At 40.7% G+C, this 26,582-nt stretch overlaps 1 protein-coding gene across 1 annotated transcript in view; it reads right to left on the reverse strand.

Annotated features, from left to right (window-relative positions):
- PDE4B (phosphodiesterase 4B) overlaps positions 1-22,008 on the reverse strand; it is a 632,040-nt gene extending 610,032 nt beyond the window's left edge. Inside the window, exons 1-2 of the mRNA XM_031968952.1 lie at positions 21,939-22,008; positions 21,152-21,245 (exon numbers count right to left, since the gene is read on the reverse strand). Of these exons, the coding sequence (XP_031824812.1) occupies positions 21,152-21,161 (10 nt within the window). The 5' untranslated portion in view covers positions 21,162-21,245; positions 21,939-22,008. The remainder of the gene's footprint in view (positions 1-21,151; positions 21,246-21,938) is intronic.
- Positions 22,009-26,582: the final 4,574 nt, after the last annotated feature.

The raw sequence follows: 26,582 nt of genomic DNA on the forward strand, positions 1-26,582 counted from the left end.
TATCTTGTCTATTTCCTCTGCTACTACAATTCTGGCACACAGCAAGTGTTTACTAAATGCTTGTTGAATGACCACTACATTCATCGCTGTGATCTTCCAATCATTTTCCAGTCAGATTGACATTATTTCAATTCTGATCCATTCAGCAAACATTTATTAATCTCCTCCTCCTCTGCCAGATATCATGTTAGGTCCTCACAATACAAAACAAAATAAATAAGTAAAGAAAGAGTTCCTGTCCTCAGGCAACTTCCATTTTAGCAAAAGGATTCAACACTGTTGTTCTCTGTTTGTACACAGAGAAGTAAATACAAGTGTTCATCAAGTGATTTCCAGAGGGAGAAGTTGAATGGTGCACCAGTGGGGAGGAAGATCTAGGGACAATCAATTGCCAATGGTGTAACCCTGGTCAGGCCATAGAATCTCTGCCTCAGTTTGCCTTATAGAATAAGCATAATCCCAGCATCTGCTTCCTGGGTTTGCTGTGTGTAACAAATGAGAAAGTACTTCCCAGACCTTAAGGCTTTATATAACGATTAGCCATTATTATTAAATGTGGAGAGGGAGGCTTCACACAGGAGGGAGCTGGTCAAGCTGGATTTTGAAGAAAACCTGGTTTTTATGAAACAGAAGGGCAGAGAGCTGAGCTCCTGCTACAGCATCACATACACTCTGTTTCTTAGAGCACAAAGGTCAAGTAATTATAGAGGGGATAGACACAACTTCTCCTTCAAAAGTTAATGAGCACATTTTATGCTGAAATTACAAATTAGTTGCCACACAGGGGGCTGAAGGGCATTTCCCCTGTATCTGAATCTGCTTTATAGTCTCTATGTGCCAAATATCTTCCCACACAAAACACGACATGCTGAACAAAACTGGAGTTCCTGTTGCAATCAATGTATATTCCGGAGGCCTGAGTTGCCTCAGATCTAATCACTAAGTCCTCTCTTAGATGGCAAACCATGTTCTGGGAAGCTTCAACACAAGCTGTCCCCCTCTAAGCAAGTTGGTGATATATGATATGTAAATTGGCTCAGAGAGAAGGAAATAAATAAGGCAGTTGTACATCACTTAGATCTGCCTCTTTGGAGTTTTTTGATATAAATACCAAGAACAGTACACTCAGAAAAGCTGGGGAGTCCACGTGTGCTCAACAACTCTGCTAGCTGACCAATTACAACTATCCATCCAAGTCCTTTAGAAACAAAGCAACCCAACTGGATTGTCCGGGAAGTCCTAGCCCAAGAAGAGCACTTCTTTATCCTCAGAAGGGTAAAAAAATCAAGGTGATTAAAAGCTGTCCAGTGACCCAATACCAAAGGTATTCCCTACTATAACACCCCTGACAAGTGGTCGCTTAGAGTCTACTTGAAGAACTGCCAAGTCAGATCCTTTTTCAAACCTAGAAATAGCCATCAGATGCCTTTTGATTCCACCAATCAGGAGTGTTCTTGAGTAAGAGATGAGGGCAGAATGTCCTCATTTGCCTTTTCATGAGAAGCTCAAACCTCACCCTGGGGGAAGATATGACCTCTCCCTGCCTTGAAGAAGTATAAGAAAAAAATGAAACCAATTCATTCAGGATTTGGTCCTTGGGAGTTCTATTCCAGGCCAATTATTACATTCCCAAGACCAAATTCATGAGTGTTCATTGGAGTATTCCAGGCATCCTTACAGCTGAATGGGTCTCATGGGCATCCTTTTGGTACATCTTGGACTATAGTCCACTAAATCAGGGTACCATGGTTTCCTGAGGACCCATGCCTCCTTTTCTCTATGAGAATGGAAACTCAGTACTTTAACTCAACCAGTCTACAATCATTTTTAAGAGCCTACTGTGTGCCAAGCACTGTGCTAGACCCTAGATCAAAAACTATCCCTGTCCACAAGTCTTACATTTTAGAGAATATGTACACACACACACACACATATATATAGAATATATATAGTCACACACATATACATACTATTATATATTACATATTACACATTATATGTTATATTTCTAATATAATACTGCATATTATGTTATATATTATAAATAGTATATTATTATATATAAAATATGAAATTAATCAACAAACTTACATCTTGTGCCAAGTACAATGTGAGGTATGAGGAATATAAATACAAAACAGTCTTCCTGTCAAGAAGTTTACATTCTACAGAGATAGAGATTGGCCATGTTATTTCATTGGTATAAGGAACTCTCAGATGAGAAATGTTCCCTTACCGATGTACCTTCTCTTCGATTCAGACTGTTTGAGAATTACTGCCCGGTTAAATGATTTTCTCAGCATCATGCAGTCAGAATAGCAAAGATCTTCCTGACTTTGGAGACACTCTGATTTCCTCTATGCTACTATCTGTTCTGGTCAAAAAACAACGCAAATGCGGAGAAAGAAGGAGAAATAGAAGAAAGGCCCCGTGTGGACAGCACCTGACTTCAGTCTTGAAGGGATTCTAAGAGATCAGAGTAAAGAGGGAATTCATTCCAGACACAGGGGACAGATGGTGCAAAGAGAGAGCACAAGAAAGCATCCAACTTCTCCCAAACTGTTGAAGGTTATGACTCAAAGATCCCAACTCAGTGCCAAGAGATGAGCTTCAGAAAGGCTAACCCATCACCCAACTTGGGTGTTGATTACAACCTGGGGTGAATGCTCTTGGCGCCTTCCTCCAGAGCAGTTTGCTGGATTTCACCTGAATTCTACAATACAGAGAAAATAGACTCCTCACCTCATTTGGCAGACAAACATTTTCAATAGGATCCATTATCTCCCTTGATATGGTTAAATAGCCCCTGGAAAGTGTGTCTTTTTCAAGGGGAGAATAAATCCACAATGTAGGGCATGTCTGTAAATACCATGAATGTGAATGAAGAAGGGAAAATAGTGGAACTCAGCCAGAGTTTTGGGGGTTTTTTTGTAAATAATGACTAATAGCTCTTGGATATTTTTTCTCCCAATATGTCATTAAATATTTGGGAAAATGCTACTTGTAATAGCTTGAAATTTTGCCTCTGAGAAATCAAGAAATAGAGCAATGAGCTGAGTGAATGACTAATTTATGATTCTCTCACTAATTTTAAAATTTCTGAGCCACCAGTGATTTGTGACTGAACAAAGCAAGAACTTAGTTTCTTGGCATTTCATCATTATCTGCTACATAACATTTACATTTATACATTTGAGGGTAGTATCCTATTTAGAATACTTTGGCTGGATACCAAGGAGTACCTTGAGTCAGTCCTCCATCTTGAAATTAAATGTCAGTCAAGCAATAACCCCATCAATTTGCAAATGATCTCATCTTAAATTTGTCAGTTTTCTATTGGAAGGGACTATAGAGGCCAGATAACCCAAAGTTCTCATTTGGTAGATGAGAAAACTGAAACTTCTAGAACTGAGATGATTTGACCAAGTTTTCTTGGATGTGGAATGACAGAACTAAGACCCAAACTCAGGTTTGCTGACCTCAAATCCAGCATTCATCCCACTGACCCATGCTGCTCTCTATTCTGGAGTTTCACTTTCTTAATGCATAGTTCATGGAACATTGTTTAATAGTAATAATAATAAAAAAAAACCCACTTCATTGATTTAATGCAGAGGTATCAAACACACAATTCATGAGCCACATTGTGACCCCTCCATTCTAACACTTCTAAGTGCAGCCCAAACCAGATTAAAATATAATTGGGAAATATTTAACAAAATAAATAAAAAATATAATAAAACATAGGTTAAGTTAATGACTTTCTAAGTCAGCATGAATCTACAAGAGATGATCCTTATGTATTACTAAGGAAATCCCATTTCTGAGTCTGTCACCCCTGGTGTACTGGATTTATGACTTCAATAATGTGGAAACCAGTTCCATTATTACAAATAACAACCTGTCTAGTGACTTCCCATCTCAGGCAATACTTGGCTTTCAAAAAACCCAGTGGATCAACTCCTTGAAATAAATACCTTGCTCTGTTTTCTTTGGGGGGGGATTTTTTGCCCAACATTTTTTTTAATCCTTTGTAACACAAAAGTTGTGCATCTATTATCACTCATTCTTGGTTCATTGCTAATTCACCTCTTCTTCCAGTCCCATATTCTTGAAGAAATCCTCTCTTCTACTTCCTAAGCAAAAGTCATGGTGAAATGGATGAAAATGCAAAGTGACTCTTCATCATATGCAGTCTCCTTCTACTTCTATTTTGTAAGTGTAAGAATAAAGCAAGTAGAAGGTAATAAGAATCATAGGCTCACTGACTTGTTTTGAATGACCCTTAGAGACAGTCAAGTTAAGTGACTTGTCCAGAATCAAGCTGTTAATAAGTGTCTAAGAAAGGATTTGAATCCAGGTCTTCCTACCTTCAGGTTCCTATCTAGTGCTATTATTGTTGCTTCTTACATGATTCTTAAACTGTCTGCAAACATGAATAAAAATATACCTTTTTGAAGCCAATGACAAATTTTTATTAACCACCTACTATATGAAAGAAATTGTTAGAGATGGATATTACAAAGCCAAAAATTAAACAACTCGTCTTCAAAAAGCTTATATTCCTTAGGAATTGCCTTGAAAATACCAACCATACTTCCAAAAATGTTTCCATTATTATTTCTAAGAGGAGAAGCCCAAGAACCCTATAGGAAGATATGTCCCAGATTGTAGTCTTATCTCCATATATAGATAGCACATGACAAGAAACTTCCTACCTTAAATATATGTGAGTTATCTGATTTTTTCCCTTTATTATTATGAATAATAATAACAATACCTAACATAATAATAACACACATATAGATAGATATGACTTCACATTTTAAAAAAAAAATTTAGATATTATTTGATTCTCACAACTACTTTGTAGATGTTAATAATATCCCCATTTTACAAATGAAAAAACTGAAGGCCCAAAAGGTTTTAAGTAATCAACTGGGCTCATCTGGATGATATCTGAGGCAGGGTTTTAATTTAGATCTATCTGACTCCAAGTATAAGGTTCTATCCACTATACCACAGGCTTAAAAACTCTAACATAGATTATGAATTTCATTTTAATATAAATCATCTCATTTTATTAAGGAAATTAAAAATAAGTTGTACTTTAAAACTTAGCAATTCTGACTGGGTTATATAATGCTATAGAAAAACATTTCTTTTCTATCCTAAATCTCCATCATGATTTTTTTTTCTTCATATTTTTTGTTAAAGTACTTCTTAGCCTGAGAAAGTATGAAGTAAGGAAAAGAAATCAACAGGAAACATAATTACGCCAAGCAGCTGAGAGGTCAACCTACATTGCTACACATTATTGCCCATCCTCCAAATGAAATTCTTTTCTGAACTTCATTGGTATTCTCCAGATGAGCCCCTTTCTTGCCCAGGATAACCAAGTAGGAGGTGTGATTCACAGAAATAGCAATTCCTTCTCATAAAATGCACCCATTGAATAAATTCTGAAATCTCCAGAAGATCTAAATGTATAGAAATTAGAATATTTAAAGCGACTGAAAGTGAGTTGCTTTCAATTTTTTCAGGTGAAAATTCTCAAAATGATTCCAAGGAATCAGACTCAGACTCCAGTAAAGAAAGGTGCCCTATTTACATATCAGTCAAAAGTCAATAGTCCACAACCAGTAACAACAAGGTTTCATTGTTCTCCAACTTCACATCAAGTCAAGCCAATAAAAATGTATTTAAGACTTATTCTGTGCCAGGTATTGTACTAAGAGCTTCATCCTTTAAAACAAGACAGTAATTATATGAAAAAAGTAAAGTACCCATGAGCATCCATGTCAATTAAATTAAGTATATCAAAATATTATTCCCATGACTAGGATATGCAAATATTTAATTGTACATTGCACTGGCTAGGCACAGGGACCATCTGTTTGCCTTTATTTGTATTCCCAGCCCTTGGTATAGGGTCTAGCATACAGTAGGTGTATAATAAATGTTGATTGAGTGATTGATATGGATTAATATCTTACTTTGTAAATGTTCTCAACCAACATCAGTTCCCAACAATACTACTAATGTCAACTCCACAGCAAATAAATTGAAGAGCTCTCTTGAAAAATAATAATATCTATTACACAGAGATATCAACAGAAGCTTCTGACTCTATTTCATGTAACACCCTCTAATCTAAAGTGATTTAGAAATTCTAGAAATGAGAGCTATTGAGCCGAAAAGGACATAGGGAAAATATTTAGTCCAATGTTCACATTTAAAAATGAGGAAATGGAGTCCAGGAGAATTACTGTGCATTATTTAAGTTAGTTAATTATATATTATTTTATAGTGTGTGTGTGTATGTATAGTTATATTTGTTGTTATATTTTTATCAGAAGGGGTCTCAGCGGCCATGAAACCCAACCTATACACAAAGAAAAATTCCCAATATGATAAAATGCCATCCCCAGCTTCTTCCCCATCTGTACTCCACACTGGGCAAATAGCTTTTACTGAAGACTTCAAGTGAGAGGAAAGTTACTCTCTCCTGAGGCAGCCCATCCTGTTTGGGGATAACTCCTTGTGATTAGGAAGCTTCTCCTGACATCAGTCTTTAATCCCTCTTCCTCAGCCTATCTACCCCCAAAGCTCCTATGTCTGTTCTCTGAAGGCAAGGAACACAAGGCTATTCCCCCTGCCCCATCACAATCCTTCAGATACTTGAAAATAACTCTGGTTTCCCATCTACATGACTCCCCTCCCAACACACACACACACATACACACACACACACACACACACACACACAGAGAGCACCATGTCTTGGCTACAACTTAAGTTTCCTGACTCCCAGCTTCTTACTTTTTCTCTTTATTTAATAAATTTTCGGGAAGCCCTAAAAAACATAAAATCGTTGTTTTAAGAAGGAAAATAGTAAAGCAATATGGAATCTATTGTGTATCATATTTTATAATTCTAATAATAGTAATAGTAGTAATCATTTATATAATATTTTCCATGTGTCAGGCACTATGCTAAGTAATTTATAATTACTATGTTATTTGATCTTCATAACAACTTTGGGAAATAGGAGCTATTATTAACCCTATTGTACAGATGAGGAAACTGAGGCAAACACAGGTTAAATGATCTGCCTGGGGTCACACAGTGAATCTTCACATCAAATCTGGTCTAAGGAAACATTTGAATTCAGGTCTTCTGACTTCAGATTTGCTTATCTAGTCATCTCATCTCATCTCATATCTAATATATCATAGTATCAATCATATATCACATCATATTATATAATATATTGCATCATATCTCTATATCTACAGATAGAGATATATGACTCTATATCCATTTTATCTGTTCCTTTGTGATACATTATTGTGAGGAGACTTTCTCAGACTGCCCAAGGGATCATTCAGGGGCAATGAAAGTATCAAGAGCACTTGCAGTAGAGAAACCTGCCTTGTTCTTGAGCCACATGCCTCCTCTGCAGCTGGACATCTTCTAGCCTGATCAATCACACCACGACAGAACAACTCCAAGATCTTATTTCCCCCACAAATCCCCAAAAAGAAAATGATAGAAAAGGATGACAGCTTTTGGAAGATTGCAACAAAGACCACACTCACCTTCTTCCTTCTGAATTCTGCCAAGTGTTTATCATCTTCTTTTCTCTGTCAAATCATTTTGAACCAAGATATAAGGAAAATAGCAACACTCTCATTTTAAAAATAAATTGCTAGTGATGGTCACCAAGTCTGCTATACTTTCATCCCTTCCTCCTACTCCTGTGTCCCTAACACCCCTCTTGCAATAATAGTTTATAGAAGTGAAATCATGTTTAAAAAAGAATATTGAAAGAAGTTTTAAATGGAAGAAAGAAGTGTATCTAGAAAGGATAACCAGAGCCTGCCACATATCAACCAAAGAGAGAAATCAGAAAGGCCAGCCAGCCGACTCACCTCCTTGCGGTGAAGAGTGAGATGGACTCATCAGGCTTTTGATACCTCTGAGACTACATCTGATTCTTTTGGAACATCTACTGCTGGTGGGTGCTCTCATCAAAGCACAGTAGAAAGGGCATGAGTCTGCAGACCTTAGCTCACCTCCCACTCCTGTCTTTTGGGACAGATTGTTATGACTTCGGGCAAGTTATTTTATCTATCTGAGTTTTACTTCTCTCAACTCTAAAATGAATGGATTGAACTACATGACCTTCGATGTCCCTTTCAGCTTTAAATTTATGATTCCATAACCTCCTTTCATCCCAGATGTATCCAGCCCTACAGTAACATGAGACCCTTCAACCTCCAACACAATGGGACCAAGGGCAACCCTCCTATTAGTGCTTAACTGATTGTGGAGGAGATCCATCACAGCATCAACACTAAAGACGGACTGCTTATGAATGGCAAAGTCTTCCAGAGGCTCGTGTTTGCAAATAACCTTATATCTGTAACCTCAAAGCCCCGAAAATCATGATGAACATCCTGGGGGGAATCTTCCCTTGCCACCAGCTGCTGTCCTGTTTAGTTTTAATCTGTCATCTTCTTCATCATGTCCAAATAGTACAAACTCATCACACAAAACACATCATCATAAAGATTGCTTCAGCTTTGGTATGCACATCGCATCGGCATCCTCAGTTGCCTCCAAAACTCTGATTTGATGGTTTAAAAGAAAAGCAAAAACCTTTTCCCGTAGACTCCCTTACAGAAGTTCAGACCCCCGACTATTTCATCATTTAGCACCAGTTTCTCGGGTTGGATTCAACTCTGCCATTTTTTATCATATCTGACCTATGCCAACTTTAACACTCCCTGACTTGTACCTCCCTTTTCAGCTTCCTTTTGGGTACTATCTTCCTCTATATGATTATAAGTTTTCAAAGCAGAGACCGTCTCTCTTTTTCTCATTGATATCCCCAGTACTTAGCACATAGTAGCTGTTTAACAAATGTTTATCATATCATATTGTATCATATCCTGAGTAAGATCCATGACTACTCAGAAGAGTTTGGTCTAACCATCCATAAAGTGGATGAAAAATTATTATGGTCCAAATTATAACATGTGGTCAGATGAGCAACTTATAGATCTATATGTGTATTGTGATGAAAGCGTTCTATAGGTTGTTCATCTATGCAAAAACACACTATATATCTATGATATATATGGTTTGATAAATATGCTTATGATTGAGCTCTAGAAAATACTTCTCTATAATCAGGTAAATACACACTGAAAAATGAAGTCTATTAATTGTCTCTAGGTTGCTAAATACATATATAGAAACTCAGATAGTTCTATAGGTTGTTCGTTTATAGAGAAATAAATACCTTAGAGAGATGGATAGATGGATCCTTGACAGACATGCCAAATTGTTACGGGCTAGAACTCTGAACTTGAAACAAAGGATTCTTACAAGGTACTAACTAAGTGGAATTGATGAGACGATGGTTATCTATTAGTTTAATAGTTCTCTGAGTTCAGTATGATTGATTTAATCTTACAACAAATAATGGTTTCCTAGTGATATAATGATTGGTTTATACTCAGTGTAGACTATATAAGTTAGGAGCCTCAGCTAGATTCATTCAGATTCAGAGGCAGAGAAGACGAGAGAACTAGAGACAGGAGCTTAAGCTCTCAGAGCCAAAGAGAGAGATTATTTCCATCTTCATCAGCACTGTGGTGGCAGGCCTTTCCTCCTTAGTTTCTTCACTGAAACCAAGACTCCAGAAGGCATTTAAGAAAGCTAACCAGGCCCCAGGAAAGGAGACAAGACTTAGAAAGAGACAATAAAGGAGTTGGACTTTAACACCTGGCTGTTCTTGTGGTGATTACTGAACTGAAACGAGGCTGCTCCCAGACCTCCAGAAAACCAAACAAAGAACATTACAATAAATATTAAGCTCAAAATTGAACAAAAAGAGGAGGGCTATTTTCTGGAAATTAGTTCTCTTAAAGACCTAAAATATCTTCTAGTAACAAAGTCATTTTTTTTTCAATACTAAAATTCTACCAGTACAGCATGGAACATTACAAATGCAGAGACTTAGACATTTTCATTCAGAGGCAACAGAAAGGGTCACAAGAAAACTACAAAACATAACAAATAACCAAAATGAAGGATATAATCAAAGAAATGTACGATCATCATAGAAGAGGTCTATTTATATAGCTTTAGTTATTTGTAACAGGTTGATGGCCCATGAGTTTCATGTTAACTCCAAAGAAAGCAGAAAAGAAATAAATCCTGGCATATTAGGTGGACTCCTTTTGGAAATAAATATGGACAGAAGTGAGACAGGGATGGACAGAAATGGACGGGTTGCAATGAGAATCATGAGAAGGACCATCTACATCAATGTGACCCCAGACCATTAGAGATTAATATTTTTTAAAGTGGGGAATGACTGACTATGGCATAGACAAATCAATACTACCTGTTTGTGAGAGGCTCCTTTCCTGAATCTCTGCCAGAGTCAGAGAACCAATTAGCCAAAGCTCACTGTTTCTCTCCGGTTAAATCCTTCCATCTGAACAATGAAGAGGGATTAACCTATTTCCTAGGAATGCCAGCAGCAAAACATACCCTTATTTGTCAAATGCTTTCAAGGCAATTATAAGGAAAATATCCATGTGCAGATTTGATTTCAATCAATAGTCTCAAATAAAATTTCATGTTTGTTTTCAGTTAATAGCTTTCCTCAATTTGCATCACTTTTCTCATCTATACTTCACAACCTTGTATTGGTTCTTAAATAGATACCAATTGCTCGGGCTGTCATAGTCAGGTAAGCACCATTCCTGAATAAAAGGAAATCTATGTAAATCTGTGTTTCAATTATGGAAGATTTGTTCATCTGATTATGTATTCATCTGAAGAAAGAGACAAAGGACTACACAATATGCCTTAGGGAGGCTATTTGGTTCCTGATTTAAATGTTCTTGGCAGTAGGAAAACTGCCTCTCAATGATATTTACAATCTTCCTTTTAAAATATTATTCATAGAAAATTTTGAAGCTCCCTTCTGTTTTCAGGCAGGTGAATGGTTGGACATCGTGACCCATCTGATCAGATGCGATTCAGAAGCAAGCAAAGAGATTGAAAACAGAACTTTGTTTGCCATATGTAAAGATAACTAGAAATGATGATCTCTGCTTTGGATTTGGATTTTTTTTTTTTGATGAGGGAATCGGAGTTAAGTGACTTACCCAGGATCATATAGCTAGAAAGTGTTAGTTGTCTAAGGTCATATTTGAACTCGGGTCCTCCTGACTTCAGGGCTGCTGCTCTATCCACTGCACCACCTAGCTGCCCCTGGATCTGGATTCTTACAAAAAATCTCAGAGATTAATTTGCCATTGTCAAATCCTGGCCATCTTAATCAGCATACATCTCTGAAAACTCCAATAATTAGTTAATTTACCTTTTGAAACCTCTTTCATATCTAAAATGGACATAAATGGTGTTGATTTTCACCTTCAGGTGAACATAATTATAAAATCACCCAGAAACCACAGAGAAGACACTGAATATAGGGTCAAAGTAAAGTTTCTAGGCTTTGTAAACTTCTGAATTTTGTTTTCAACAAACTGACAGCATCCGTGACAAAGGGATATCTCAGGAAAGAAGGACGATTCTAAATCATTAATCATCAGTCCCTTAAAATTAATCATCTGTTCTTCTCAGTGAAAATCCCAAGTTTTTGCTACTTATTCCCTGGTAATTCTAGGCAAAAGACCACAGGATTCATAAATGTAGAGCTACAAGAGACACGGGATGCTTCTTTTCTAGAGAAATTTGAGGGCAGGAAGAGTTCATTGAATTAATGATACAGGGAAGATGTGTCAGGGGCTGGATTTGAATCTATAAAGCCATTGACAACTAATTCAGGACTCTGTTGCACAGCTTCCCAACTACCTTCCACTCTCTGGACTTAAATTTCCTCATCTATAAAATAGGAAAAGCAAACTTAGGCTGCACTGTTGCAGCTATGGTACCCAGATATGAGACGATATTTCTATTTTACCAGTGGCACGCGTATGAGCAATGGATTTTTTTAAGTCTATAATTTATTGCAGGAATATTTATGTACTGAAATCTATTCCTCAAGAAATGGGAAAACCAGGGTAGCCTTCTAAGCAGAGATTACATCTGTCTAAAAGCGAGGAAAGTAAATGAAAACATATCTGTTAAAGAGTTTGTCGAACAGTTGGAAGTGACTTCTAACCCTAATTAATTCTACTCAGCAGACTTTAGCGATAGGGCCTATAAATGAGACAGAAGTTATCTCTCCTGTGGCTCAGCAAAAGAGATTGTCAAGATTAATCTCTTCCTTACACTATCATTTCCATGTAGAAGAGGGGCCACCTCTGGCAGTGAACAAAGCTGTTCATCCTGACTATCACCATCACGTGAGAGTCAATGTTGAATGGCTTAGTACTTTGAGATGATGAGGCAGTCAGACCCCTCATTGGCCATTGAGCAGGAGGAGCTGACTCATTTGTCATTTAGAAGTTATTTAGAACCCAAGCTCAATCCTCCCTTCCCTTCCAGCTGTGGATTGTTTCAGATTTAGTTTGAGCCACTTTCCCTGAGTTCAGGGAGAGAGGGGGTAGGGAGAGACAGGATGTTCTCTCCTCAGTCCAGCTGCCAAGGAGCCATGAGCACACAGCAGATTAAGCCCATGCTGAGCTGGATTAAGGCTTTCTTTTTTATTTATTCTTTCCTGATATTAAGGGATTACATACTTTTCCTGTGGTTTCAAGAAGTCCTGAATGCTTTTGGTGAGGGATGACTAGCAGCCTGGAGAGGAGTCCCGGGCTATTAGACCAGAACTCTGAAAGCTTTTTTTTTAGCCACAAAGAAGATGGGGCTACGCCTGATTTATTTTGCCAAAATACATGGGACAGAAGTTATATGGACAGTCAAGAATGGAGGTAGAATATTACAGTTCCTGCTTGACAATTCGAAAAACTGGTTTATGTTCTAGCGTGGTTCAAGAATCAGTCTCCCAGAAGAAATAGCTGTAATTAGAAATTAAATTGTAGAATCTTGCTTTGAGTAGTAACCAGATATGCAGTACACCTTACTCTTAGTTCACTTTTATGCGTATTAAAGCCATGATAGGGCAGCACAGTGGCTAACACTTGGGGCTTGGAATTGAGAAGATTCATTCTCCTGAGTTCAAATCTGGTCTCAGACATTTATTGTGTGTTCCTGGGCTAGTCACTTACCCTGTTCGCCTCAGTTTCCTCATCTGTAAGATGATCTGAAAAAGGAAATGGCAAACCACTCCAGTATCTTTGCCAAGAAAATTCTAAATGAGGTCATGAAGAGTCAGAAATGATTGAAATTAGTGAACAAGAACAAAGCTATGTAATTATGAGTCTTTTGCGACCTTTAGAATTTCTCTTTTGCATAGAAAATAAATACCTACACTTACATGTGATTCACATTTTACATTTAGTGTCTTTCCATCCCTGCCTTTGGAGAGACTCCAGACATGATCTACATTCTAAGATGTAGGTTGTATATAAGATATAAGGTTGTAAACCACTCCTACAATGCCAGACTTGTGATATGACAGTTAAAGAGTGTGGAAAACAGTGACTTTAACCCTTTTCATTATACCACAGACTAACACAGGACTTCTTGCAGGCCAGAAGCCTGGATCCGAAGCAGATCAGTGCTCTAACCTGCTGGGATCAGCAGGTAATTCTTTATTACTGGATATTTATTTACTAATAAGGGTCAAAAGAAAGAAAATAGAAGACAATAATTAACTTCAATCCCTTTTGAGGGTTGTTAACTTTTCCTATTTTAATATGTTTCATGGACCCCTTTGGCAATATAATGAAGCCTATGCTAAAAATCTTTTTAAATGCCCCAAATAAGATGCATACACTAATAAAGTAAACCAATTACATTGAAATGTAGATATCTGCCTGCCTACCCGTCTGTCTGTCTATCTATCTATATCTATCCACTTTAATTCATATTACAAAAAATAAGGAATGTGACTAAATGCCCTCTAAGGTCCCTTCCAGCCCTAACTCTATAACCCTGAAAATAAATAAATGAATAATAAAATAAATAGATAAGTTGTTGATAAAGAAGTAAGAATAAGGTCTCAATGGTATTCTCTGATGGAAGATCATATAAGCACCATGATTCCCCAGGAATGGAGAAAAAGATAAATACAAAAGTAGAATGGCTCAAACCTTTTAAGGAACTCCTCAGGATAACTCAGCAGGGGAATGCTTTCTCTTTCCAGCCATCAGCTTTAAGAAGGGAGCAAGAATAATAATGCAAGGATATACTACCAACCACTTTTTTTTTCCAAATCAGAAAAGACAGCTTTATGAGCAGTAGAACAGAATGTGTGTGTGTGTGTGTATGTGTGTGTGTGTGTACGTGTGTGTGTGTGTTAAATGGAGCCACACAGCACAATAACCCAATGGTGATCGCAAATTGTGCCTCTCCATACAGCACAATGGACATGTTTTCAAGTTGTCAATGCCTTCACCCAGCAGGAATAATTGGTGAGAAATAGTGGTACAGTCAGAGTGACACAGATTCCCAACCAGAGGCAACAAAAAAGTCCACCAGCTTCCTCTTGGGAAAGTGCCGGTCACATTTTGGGTCTGGATGTAGAGAAAGATTCTAACAAGAAATCAAAGTGGATTTATGGAAGAGTGAAGGGAAAGCAAGAAAAGGGAGAAATTTTTCTGAATGCTTCCGTGAAATAGAAGGGGAATGTAATAAAGATCCTACAATTCACCATGAGCATTTCAGAGTTGTGTGGAACTCGGCTCTATGTAAATACAACATCCAAACACAACTACATAAAAAGCCATAAACAAGAAGTACACACGAGCTTCAGTCTGCTCGGACAAATGATCAAGACAATATGGCAGAAACAGGTAACTAGCCATGAGTATGGAAATGTCCTTAATCAGGGCCTATCCATCATAGACACATGGAAAGAGTTCTAAAATCATAGGAAGGTCCCACTCACTTATAGCAAGCATAATACCTCACATATAATAGCTTAGCACAGAGCCTGACACATAATAAATGTTCAGTAGATCCTCAACAAAAGGTTTTACTGACAGCAGTAGACACTTAATTTTTTTTTTAATTTTTGCCTAGAACCAACATTATCCATCCCACTGCAAAAGTGATACAAAGGTTTTGTCCAAAGTCAAGACAGTCCAATGGAAATTCTGTGTTTTCCTAGCTCATGGTCATGGTTATGGAAGAGAATGCTTGCTCCTATGACCATAACAGCAGTCTGTATGGGCCAGAAATAAAAATGAAATTCTAAAGAAAATCCAAGTAAACATGTATACAGAGCATCTCCCTGATTAATCAGTCAGTGAGCAATTATTAAGTACTTACTGTGTATCAGGCATTTCCTAGATCCTGCTAATACAAAGATGATAAGGAAACAAAGACTCTGCTCTGAAGGAATTTATATTCTACTGGACTGGGGGTTGATCATATATAAATATGTGTGTACATACGTATAGATATAGATGTATATGCCCATATATATATATATATATAGTTACATATATATATATATATATATATATATATATATATATATATATATATATACACACACACACATACACATGGAAATTTTTGCAAAACATTTTTTAGAGCAGAGCTATAATTTCATTAGTTTAGATAGCCTGAGGAGGGTGGCTCCCAAGATCACAATAATTTTAATCTGGAAAAGATTTTAACAAGCCACTGATTCATTCCCTGATTTTCTAGATGAGGGAACTAAAGCTAAGGGAAGTTAGATAAGTAACCCAGACTTACCCTGCTAGCAAGTATAAGGTAGTATTCAAATTTGAGGAGTCTTACAGTCTTTTTTTCTTCTCCTCTAGCTCGTATGCAAGTTCTATTTCAGAACAATTATTCTATTATTCCTATAATATCTTATTATTCTGAAATCTCACTCTTTCCTCCCTCCTTCCTCCCTGCTTCTCTCTCTCTCTCTCTCTGTTTCTCTCTCTCTTTCTTCCTTTCTTTGTATCTCTCTCTCTCTATATATATGTATATGTATATATATATATTCACACACATATACAATATGTATTAATAAAATGTATAAATATAAATATGTAAACATCTATATATACATAGAAGCAAATATATAGTTGCATATGTACACATGGCCGCTAGATGGCTCAGTGGATAGTGTGGGACATAGAGTTAAGAAGCCCTCAGTTCAAATCCAGCCTTGGATACTTACCAGCTGTGTGACCCTGGAAAAGCCACAGTCTTCTCAGCTGTAAAATGAACTGGAGAAGGGAATGGGGAATATTTTGAGTATACATATGTACAAATATTATCTATATGTGTACATATACTGTGTATATATGTGTGTGTGTATTGTGTATATGTGTATACATATATGTATGTGTATATGTATATGTGTATGTGTGTGGAGAGAGAGAGAGAAAGAAAGAGACAGACAGCCAGACAGACAGAGAGAGACAGAGAGAGAGAGAGAGCAGGAACAAGCATTAACAGGCTCGGAGAAAAGCTTCTTAAAGAAGGTGGGAAGGAAGCCAGGAAACCCAGAAGGGAGAGATAAGGAGAGAAAGCCTCCCACATATTGAGGACAGCCAGTGGAAATGCTCCACATTGGGAGTATCTTGTTTAGGAGCAGCCAGGAGGCCATTGTCACCAGATCGTAAAGTACATATGGAAGTGAGGCAGGGACAAGGTCGTAAAAGCCTGGAGAGGAGAATAGGTTATGAAGCCCTTTAAAAACCAAACATGGGCTTTTATATTGATCCCTACTATAATCGCCATTTTACAGATGTGGAAAATGAGGCTGAAGAAGCCTACAATAGCTTTTGCTCAGTCATACAGTTGAGACTTGCCAGATGTGATCTTGGAGCCCAGAACCTCTTTACTCTAGCCCCACACTCAATTACAATAGACTGCCTCTCAAACAGGTTAATAGTTATCTTGGATATTACTTTCTCACATTAAAGTTTGCAAAGTTCTTTTCATACATAGACTCACTTGATCTTCTCAATAAGTACCTTGTGAGACAGGTACTATTATCATTCCCATTTTATGGATAGGGAAATAGAGACTTTTAGTAATGAATGATTCACTCAGGATCACACAGATAGTGTCAGAGACATACTGAAGGTTAGGGAAGAGTCACTTTTTCTCCTGGTCACTATTTCTCCTCAGCCCTGAATCAGGCAAGTTTTGTGCATAGGAGGTGCTTAATTAATGCCTCCTGAATGAGTGAAGTAGTTCCCTAGGCATTCCTTTTCCTTATTCAAACCAGCAGCACCCACTCTTCCCCATCTCCACTTGGCTGTGGTGCTGCAGGGAGGAGGAGGCTGTAATGTTTCCATTGCTCCCTATGGCTGATTCAGGCAGCTCTTCCAAGTGAGCACACTGTTCAGAAACTTCAGAGGTCAGATTTTCTCTGGCTTCATCTCTTGTCCCCAAACCCAAAGTGAAGCAAGTACAAGCTGGCGAATAGTGCTTTCTCCCATAGCATTGGAATCTCTTTCTTTGTCCGATCAAATGAGGATCATGCTTCCTGCTTTAGACTCTCCTTATTCTATGGAAATTTTTTGGAGTTAATTTGTGAGCAAAATTGTGCCTGTGTTTCTGAGCTCACTCTCCCAGGATCTCTGTGCCCAGTTTTTACTCCCGTTGGAGTCACTCATTACCCAAATCAAACTTCATCAGCCCCCAATACCAAAAGGTCATGAGCATATAGAAATGACTCAGATCTCTTTCCTGTCACAGCAAAAATAACACCCCCAATAAGAACTCACTATTTCACAAAAATTGCTGGGAAAACTGGAAAATAATGTCAGAAACTCAGCATAGACCTACATCTCACATCCATACCAAAATAAGGTCAAAATAGCTACATGGTTTGGGCATAGAGGGTGACACCATAAACAAAACAGGAGAGTAAGGGATAGTTTACTTCTCAGATTCTTTGGAGAAAAAAGGAATTATGACCAAAGAAGAATTAGAAAAAATTATGAAATGCAAAATGGACAACTTTGATTACATTAAATTAAAAAGGGTTTGCACAAACAAAACCAACACAAACAAGATTAAAAGAAAAGTCCAAAGCTGGGGTGGAGGGGGGGGGTGGTTTACAGACAGTATTTCTGATAAAAGCCCCATTCCTAAAATATATAAAGAATTGTCTTAAATCGATAAGAATACAAGTTGTTCCCAGTTGGTAAATGGTCAAAGGATATGAACAGCTTTGATAGATGACCAAAGGATATGAACAGAACAGGTCAAAGGATAAGAATTGATTAAAACCTTATTTCTAAAATATATAAAGAACTGTTTCAAATTTATAAGAATACAAGTCATTTCCCAATTGATAAATGGTCAAAGGATATGAACAGGTAAGAGAAAAAAAATTTTCAGATGCTGATATTAAAACCATCTATAATCATATGAAAAATACTCTAAATCACTATTGATTAGAGAAATACAAAAAAAACCCCAACTCTGAGGTAACACTTTACATCTCTCAGATTGGCTAAGATATCAGGAAAAGATAATGATAAATGCTGAAGGGGACGTGGGAAAACTGGGTCTCTAATGCATTGTTAGTAGAGTTGTGAAATGATTCAACCATTCTGGAGAGCAATTTGGAACTATGTCCAAAGGGCTATAAAACTGTGCATTGCCTTTGATTCAGTGGAGCTACTACTAGATCTGTATCCCAAGGAAATCATAAAAGAGGAAAAAGGACCCACATGTGCAAAAATGTAGCAGCTCTTTTTGTAGTGGCAAAGAATTGGAAAATGAATAGATATTGGGGAATGGCTGAATAAGTTGTGGTATATGGAGGTAATGGAATATTATTGTTCTATAAAAAAAAATGATCAACGAGCTGATTATAGAAAGGCCTGGAAAGATTTATATAAACTGATGATGAGTGAAATAAGTAGAATCAGGAACAAATTGTACATAATAACAGTATGATTATATAATGATCAATTATGAAAGACTTGGTTCTTCTCCGCAATTCAAAGATCAAAGGTAATTCCAATAAACTTTGGATAGAAAGCATCATCTGCATCCAGAAAAAGAACTATGGAGACTGAATAGAAATCAACACATGCTATGTCCACTTTTCTTTTTTCTTTTTTTCCCATTTTGTTCTGATTTTTCTCTCCCAACTTGATTTATAAAGAAATATGTATTTAAAAGATTAATGTACATGTATAACCAGGAACAAAAAGAAAACAATCTGAAAAGGGAAAAGAAAAGAAAGGAATGATACTCCCAGAGGGACAAGAGTTTGGGAAGGAAGAGACAATGGGGGAAAGAGAAGGAGAAAAGCACAGTTATGAGATAATGAAGAGGAATAAGGATTAGATTTTGAGTCAGAGAGCTTGGCTTAGATTTCTACCACTACTACTTTACTTTTTAGAAGACTTTGGACAAATGTCTTCCCCTCTTCTGAACTATTCTTTGTCATTCAGTCATTTCTGACTCTTCATGATTCCACGGATCCTATTGTCCATGGACTTTTCTTGGCAAAGGTGCTGGGAGTGGTTTCCATTTCCTTCTTTGTGGAACCAGGTTTCCTCATCTTTAAAATGAAAGCATTGGATTGGTCCTTTTCAACTTAAAATCGATGCTTCTATGAAAGCAACTTTGACCAAATGTGTCCATACATGGCAATAACATGGAGAGAGAAATCTGAGTTGGTGTTTATCCAGGCGCTGGCAGTTCCCATATTTGGGTAGGATCCTCCCCGTACCTGCCACCTCACTGTCAGCTTTGTGAAAGACAGAGTTCACCAGGAAGGCAGCGCAAAATAATCTGGCAAATTCTGCCCTCTCCCTATCTGCCAATTCACACTGAGAAGGTTGAACTTTTCTGCTTCAGTCTCTGCCTGGAGAGGAAAAGCCTCTAATAGGAAAAGTTAGTACCACGTTTGGCACATGCTGTCATTGACTTCTTCCAGTCAGATCCAATTCTCTATGATCTCATTTATGGTTTTGTTAACAAAGATACTGAAATAGTTTATCATTTCCCTCTTCAGATCATTTTATGGATTAGAAAACTGGGGCAAACAAGGTGAAGTGACTTGTCCAGGATGACACAGATAATAAGTGTCTGAGGCAGGATTTGATCTCGTCTTCCTAAGGCCCTCTAGGGTCAGGCTTCTATCCAATTCAGTACCTAACAACAGTAGTCATTCAGTAAATGTTTCTCATTTGTCCTTTTGAATTCACTGGATCTTTTCTAAGTACAAGAAGTCTTTTCTCAGCATCTATTAGGTTCTACTAATGAAAATCAGCATTATAACAATTAGCCTCCAAAAGAAAGATGAAGAAAAAGGAGGAGAGAGAGAGAGAGAGAGAGAGAGAGCCAGAAGAGGGGAGGGAGGGAGGAAAAGAGGAAGAAAGGAAGGGAAGGAGAGAGAGAAGAAGGAAGGAAGGAAGGAAGGAAAGAGAGAGAGAGAGAGAGAGAGAGAGAGAGAGAGAGAGAGAAGAAAGAAAGAAAGAAAGAAAGAAAGAAAGAAAGAAAGAAAGAAAGAAAGAAAGAAAGAAAGAAAGAAAGAAAGAAAGAAGAAAGAGAAAGAAAGAGAGAAAGGAGGGAAGGAGAAAGGGAAGGAAAGAGGGTATGAAGGAAGGATAGATGAGAGGAAAGAAAAAAGAAAACCATATGGGGGTACAGGCTTGGTTAATGTAAAGAAAAGCATATGGGCCTTTTTTTTCGGTGCCTAAATTGTCCAGTTTTATTTTCAAGAGAAGTTTTCAAGAAATTACTGACACTGACACAAGACCAATGTTGAACAGCCAGGGCTTGGCACTCAGTAGGTCAAACTGGAAAGAAGCGTGCTTCATGCTGGCAGGATGGCTTCATCTTTTCAAAACCCATTTTAAAAAATCTCCCTGCCTGTTACAAAGTCTGCCCTCCTTTCCCAAGGGTTGTCGTTAAGACCCCCAGTCCTTTCTATATGCCCCCCCCCCGTGTCCAGGCTCGGGGCTCAGCCTCGGTTCCAGGAAGACCGCGCTACCACAAACATTGATTATCAGCCATATGTCTTTCTACGGTCTAATGCCATAACTACTGATCCTGCAATCACGGCTCGCTCTGGAATCGTCAGCGTCTCTTGACTTACCCTTCCTCATCTGCTCCTGAGCAGCTCCAGGGTTTGGGGAGCCGGGGCGCGGGGGAGCCGGAAGGCGGGTCCGAGGGGGTCCCGAGCTTGGCTCCTGGAAAAGCAACGGGAAGAGTAGAAGCAGCCCTGTGAGGAGGCAGCGGGCGCTGGCGGCCCCGGGCGCTGGGGCAGCCCCCTAGCGGCCCCGGGGCGCCCCTCCCCAGGCAAGCCGCGGACGCTTCTTGGCACGAGGCAGCAGGCGCGGGACCGTGAGGGCTGGGGGAGAATCCCACCTGAGGAGTCCCAAAGACAGGACCTTTCCTGCTGCAAACTCCGCGGGACTTTCTGTTCCTTTCGGGGGCGCACAGGGCTCGCTGCCCCGAAGCTTCTGGGTAACCTGGGCCCCCGGCTCGATCCTGGGTGGCCAAAGTCCCCTATGCCTCCCGCCCCAACGAATCCTATTCCCCGTGGGGGGTGGGGATGGGGGTTCTTCCTGCGCCCCCTCCTTTGGGGATTTGCGAAAGCAAAAATGCTCGGGGGGCTAGGACGGGGGTGGGGGCAAGGGAAAGGAGAGGATGGACAAGGAGGAGGAGTCTGGGGAAAAGCTAACAGTGAAGGGCCACCGGCGCTGCCCGGGTGCCAGCGTCCCTTCGGCTGCTGCGGATTGCCTACGTACCCAGCCCCGAGCCCAGAGCCCTCCCCCCTTGCCCCGGGATCCTCCACTTGCCCTTTGGGGACTGCCCACAAGGTGTGGGCACTGGGAGCCGCGGAGGGGGCAGACTGGCGCGGGCAGCCCGGCAGCCCTTACCTGCAGCCCCCGCGGGCTGGCGGCGGCGGAGCTCCCTCCGTCCGATGCTGGCTGGCGGCCGCTCGCTCGCTCGCTCTCTCTCTGCTGCCGGGGCCGCCGCCAGCTCCCAGCGCTCCCCGCCAGCTCCCAGCGCTCCCCGCCCAGCTGCCGCTGCTGCAGCTCCTCCCGGCCCGGGGCCAGCACGGCGGCCGCCGCTTCTGTTCTCCTGGGGCGGGGGAAGAGCAGAGCCCGGGCGGGCGGCGCAGAGCGCGGGCGCCGTTCGCTTGCGGAGCCCGGCCCCGGGGGGCTGGGGGCGGGAGAAGGAGGCAGAGAAACGAGAAGGGGCGGAGGCGAGGGGAGCCCGAGCCGGCTTCCCGGGATGGAGCGGCCGCTGCCCGCGGGAGGGGCGCGGAGCGCAGGCAGGCCGACGGGCGGCGGGGAGAGCGCGGCGGAGCTGGGCGGCCGCTGCGCCGCTTCCCCCCGGCTCCCTGCTGCGCCGAGCCCCGCGCCTCTCCCTTCGGCGCCGGGGCTGCAAGGGGGCTGGGGGCCTGAGGTCGGCCTCCCACGGGCCCCCGGCTTCTCCTCCCGGCCCTGCTCGCGGCACCGCCGCGCCCGCCCGGTGCGGGGAACAACAATGTGGCCGATGGCCCGGCGGAGGCTTGTGACGGGACTGGCCACCACCTGTCAATTCCGGCCGCCTCCCGGGGCGCGCGGGCCGGCCTGCCTCCGCCCCCTGGGGACCTGGGCGAGCGGGGCCAGGTAACTGGGAGGGGCCCCGCTCCTTTCAGCCCGGAGCGAGCCCGGGGGAGCGCCCGCACCCCACCCTCTCTACCCCGGGGCTCTCCGGGTGTGAACACACCTTCCCTGGCTGCTTCAAAGCCTAAGTAGCAAATCCTGGGTGGCTCCCCTCCCCCTTACAATCGTCTCCCCGCCCCCCATTCATAATTCCCGGCGGGGGGGGGGGTGTTCCACGCACCCTCCACTGGCCCCCTCTCTCTTCCCTGCGAGGCCCCTCTCCCCAGCGTGTCAGCCCCTCGCTAGCATCGGCCGGGAACGGGGTTCACTCTCCCGCAGCCTCCCTCGCCCCTCATCCTTTCCCTCCGGGGCGGCTGCACAAAGCCTGCAGGCAAAGCGCTCCGGCGAGTGGGGGGCAGGCCTGGGGAAGCAGCGGGGGCGGGGGGGGAGAGGGGAGAGAGGAAAGGCTTCGAGCCCCGCAACCGCACCCGCGCGGTACAGGAAGAGGCTTTAGCACAAAGGAGTCCGCCAGGCTGGGAAGGCGATGATTTGTGGGACTCTGTGCCATGCTGCGTAGGGGAGCGTCTTGGGACAACGAGAAACTCCGCGAAAATCCGCAGCCAACACACCCTGGGACAGGCAGATGCTCGTCACCCGGAGCTCGGGACCGGATGTGGGCGACTGGCAGGCGACAGACTCCGGCTGCTGCTCTGTCTGGTCTTCCCTGGGAAGCTTGGGGTGCAGGCTTGCTGGTGGACCAAACTTGGAGAAACTTACTTCCCTTCTCCCAAGTCCTAATCCTGGAGGAGCTGTGTGATCCTGGCCCAGTCACCTAACCTCTTTCAGCCTCAATTACCTCAGCTGTAAAACAAAGGAGGGCATTGATCTCCTCCACGATCCCTTCCAGCTCCTAATCTGTGATCTCATATGCCTTTCCTTCCAGAAAGGCAGGAATCTTACAGCTGAAAGGGCTACCCAGCCCAATTGGCTTGAGCAGAAATCCTTTCTACAATCTAAGAAGTCCAGCGTCTGCTTGAAGACTTCCCATTATGGGGAGCTCATCACCTCATCCATTCTACTTGTAGGCTGTTCTAATTTGTTACATCCGACATCAGTCTGTCTCCTAACTTCTATCCAAGTCAGTGTAGTTCTGGGACCAGCATAACAAGCCTCATCTCTCTTCCTCCAGCAAGCCCCTCAAACAGCTGAAGACAGCTACCATGTCCTCCTCTTCTCTTCTCCAAACTAGACGGCTTCAGCTCCTTCCTCTAACTGAAGAGAGAGGCTACTGTTATTAAGTAACTTTATACCAAGACCCACAATTCAATTTGCCTTGTGGCAAGTAGGACTTCGATGGTCAACATTTTTTTGGTAGAGATCGAGAAGCAAGAAGGGACCTCAGACATCATTCTCCTCACAGAGAAGAGAATTGAAGTCATGGAGGTTAAGTGATTTAGCCAAAATCATCCAAGAAATAAGACTCTGAATCTGAATTTGAACTCAGATCCTCGGAATGCTAGAGAAGAAAATATATCAGGCTATCTGCCGAGAAAATCCCAAATGGGGTCATGATGACCAGAACAGGTCAGAACAACAAACACCAGCCACTGAATCTAGAGCCTCCCGCCTCTGTCCACTGGACCAAGATCCTACAGATAAGACTCCTGCCATTAATACTAGCTATGGAGTTTTGGGCATTTTAATTCATTTCTGTGCCTCAGTTCTTTATCTGTAAATGGAAAGGGCTGGTCACCGAGGTCCCTTCTAGCTTGAAATGTATATTCCTTTGAGCCTGCCACTTTAACCTGGATTGCCTCCATCTCCTGGTGGTAGGGGAACTGGCAGTCACTAGCTAATGAGTCCAAATGTGACACCGATGCCTTGTCCCCGTAGCCATTGTTACTCTCTACCCCATCTCGTGTCCATTAGCCGCACTCCAGAAGCCTGTGCCAGGAACTCGGAATGCCAAAGCACAGAGGGCAGGGCCGAAAGCCAACCACCCTGCTATGAAATCCCATTGCTGACACATTCTCCATCTGTAAAAAGGGATGCTTGTCCAATTTCTCTTTTCTAGAGGACAGTGGCTAGGTATCCATTAATCAGCACTCGAGAGGATTAGGGGAGTCTTGTGAATGTAAAGTGGAGTGTGTTATTGGGCTGGATTTGTGAGTCATTTGAAAGAAAGGGACTTGCTTGATTCCTCACCATTTTCCTTCTCTTGCAACAAGAGTGGTGATTTAGGCCACCCCCTCCCATTTCCTCCAAAGCTCTTCTATCCCTATTCAAAAAGTCTGTTGCCAGGGGTCTCTGTTGTATCAAGGCATTGACTATTATGCAGCATTAGGTGTTTTTGTAAGTCCCATACACTCTTTAATCTTTTGATGTGCTTCAGAACAACAAGGTAGCCCGAGAACTTTCTTTCCCCTAGAAAAGGTCAAACCTATTTCTACATGCTGAGTGTAATCTTGTTAATGGGCATGAATCACATGGGGTTTTCAGGTACATAATCATTTTTGTCATTAGTTTGTCTTCTCCTCGGGTTGTCTGGGAGGACAAGGACAGGCTCCTTCTAAAGAAGTAAAGGACTGAATTCTCTTGCCTTCAAGTACTTCAGATGGAGACTTGGAGAACAAACCGACAGCAACAAAGAAGTTAAACTCACCAGTGTTTTAAGATCTACTTTCTGAAGTTCCTCTTATTAAATGCTGATATCTGGCCCCCCAGAAGTATAGGCCAGAACACACATTAGTGTGATTTTTGAATTCATATTTACATTTCTCTATCACTAATGACTATAGCATTACCCCACTCTGGGAATCTGGTTTTAATTCTTTAATGAATGGCTTGCAGAGGTTAGTAACTAGAGGCATTATGGGCCCCAGACTTGTACTTCAGAAGATGTGAATCTGAATCATAGCTTAGACATTTACTTGCTGTGGGATTCTGGGCAAATCATTTAGCTTTTTTTAGCCTCGGTTTCTCTTTTGTAAAACAGATTATAATAATAATATCTACCTCCAGTATTGTTCTGCAAGTCAAATATAGAAATATATATGCATATATACATATTTATGTACATATTTATAATATACATGTCAATATATATATATATAGTGGTTTACCAGTCTTAATGCGCTATAGAAATGTTACTTCTTTATTTTATTTATCATACTTTATTTCCCTGCCTCCCAATGCCAAACTAACTTCCTTCAAAGCATAGGTCAGTTCCCACCACCTATAAAAATCCTTTATTCATTCTTTCCGGTTTGATCACTTTCTCCATCTTGAAATGACTTTTATATACCATATGTTTACTATCTTTCAGAAATCTTGCATTTTTCCAGTAAGCTACAAATTTTCTGAAGAGTGTTTCAGGTGTTTTTTTTTGTTTTTGTTTTTGTTTTTACTTTATATTCCTGGAGTTTAGCACAGTCTCTTGAACATGTTAGGTTTTATTAAATGTTTGTTGAAATCAAGTCAATTGGATTATCAAAAAATAAACTCAAAATTAATGCAAAAACAGAAATGTTGAAAAGCAGAGAAGACAAAGTGGAAAACAAAAAAAAATGCTAAATCTAAAAAGCTAGTTCTTTAAAAAAAAAAAACTAATAGAATCATCAGTCTTGAACAGAATCAATTGTGCTAACCCCATCAAAATGAAATGATACAAATTAAATTCCAATGATGAAACAAAAAATAATTGTCAGAATGTACTATAGTGCTACGCTAGCAGAAATAAAATTTAAAGAAAACGTGATATTACCCACAAAAATACAAAATAGAGTTCTTGAAAAACTTGAGTTCAAAAAATGAAACTGAACTCATTACAGGAGCATAGTGCTTTAGTGGATAGAGAACTATCTGAAGCTTTTGATGCATCTCTTCTCTGGGACAGTACTGTCAAACTCAAATAGAAATGATTCTTATTTC

Source organism: Sarcophilus harrisii, chromosome 4, assembly GCF_902635505.1.
Source record: "Sarcophilus harrisii chromosome 4, mSarHar1.11, whole genome shotgun sequence".
In the NCBI taxonomy this organism is placed as follows: domain Eukaryota; kingdom Metazoa; phylum Chordata; class Mammalia; order Dasyuromorphia; family Dasyuridae; genus Sarcophilus; species Sarcophilus harrisii.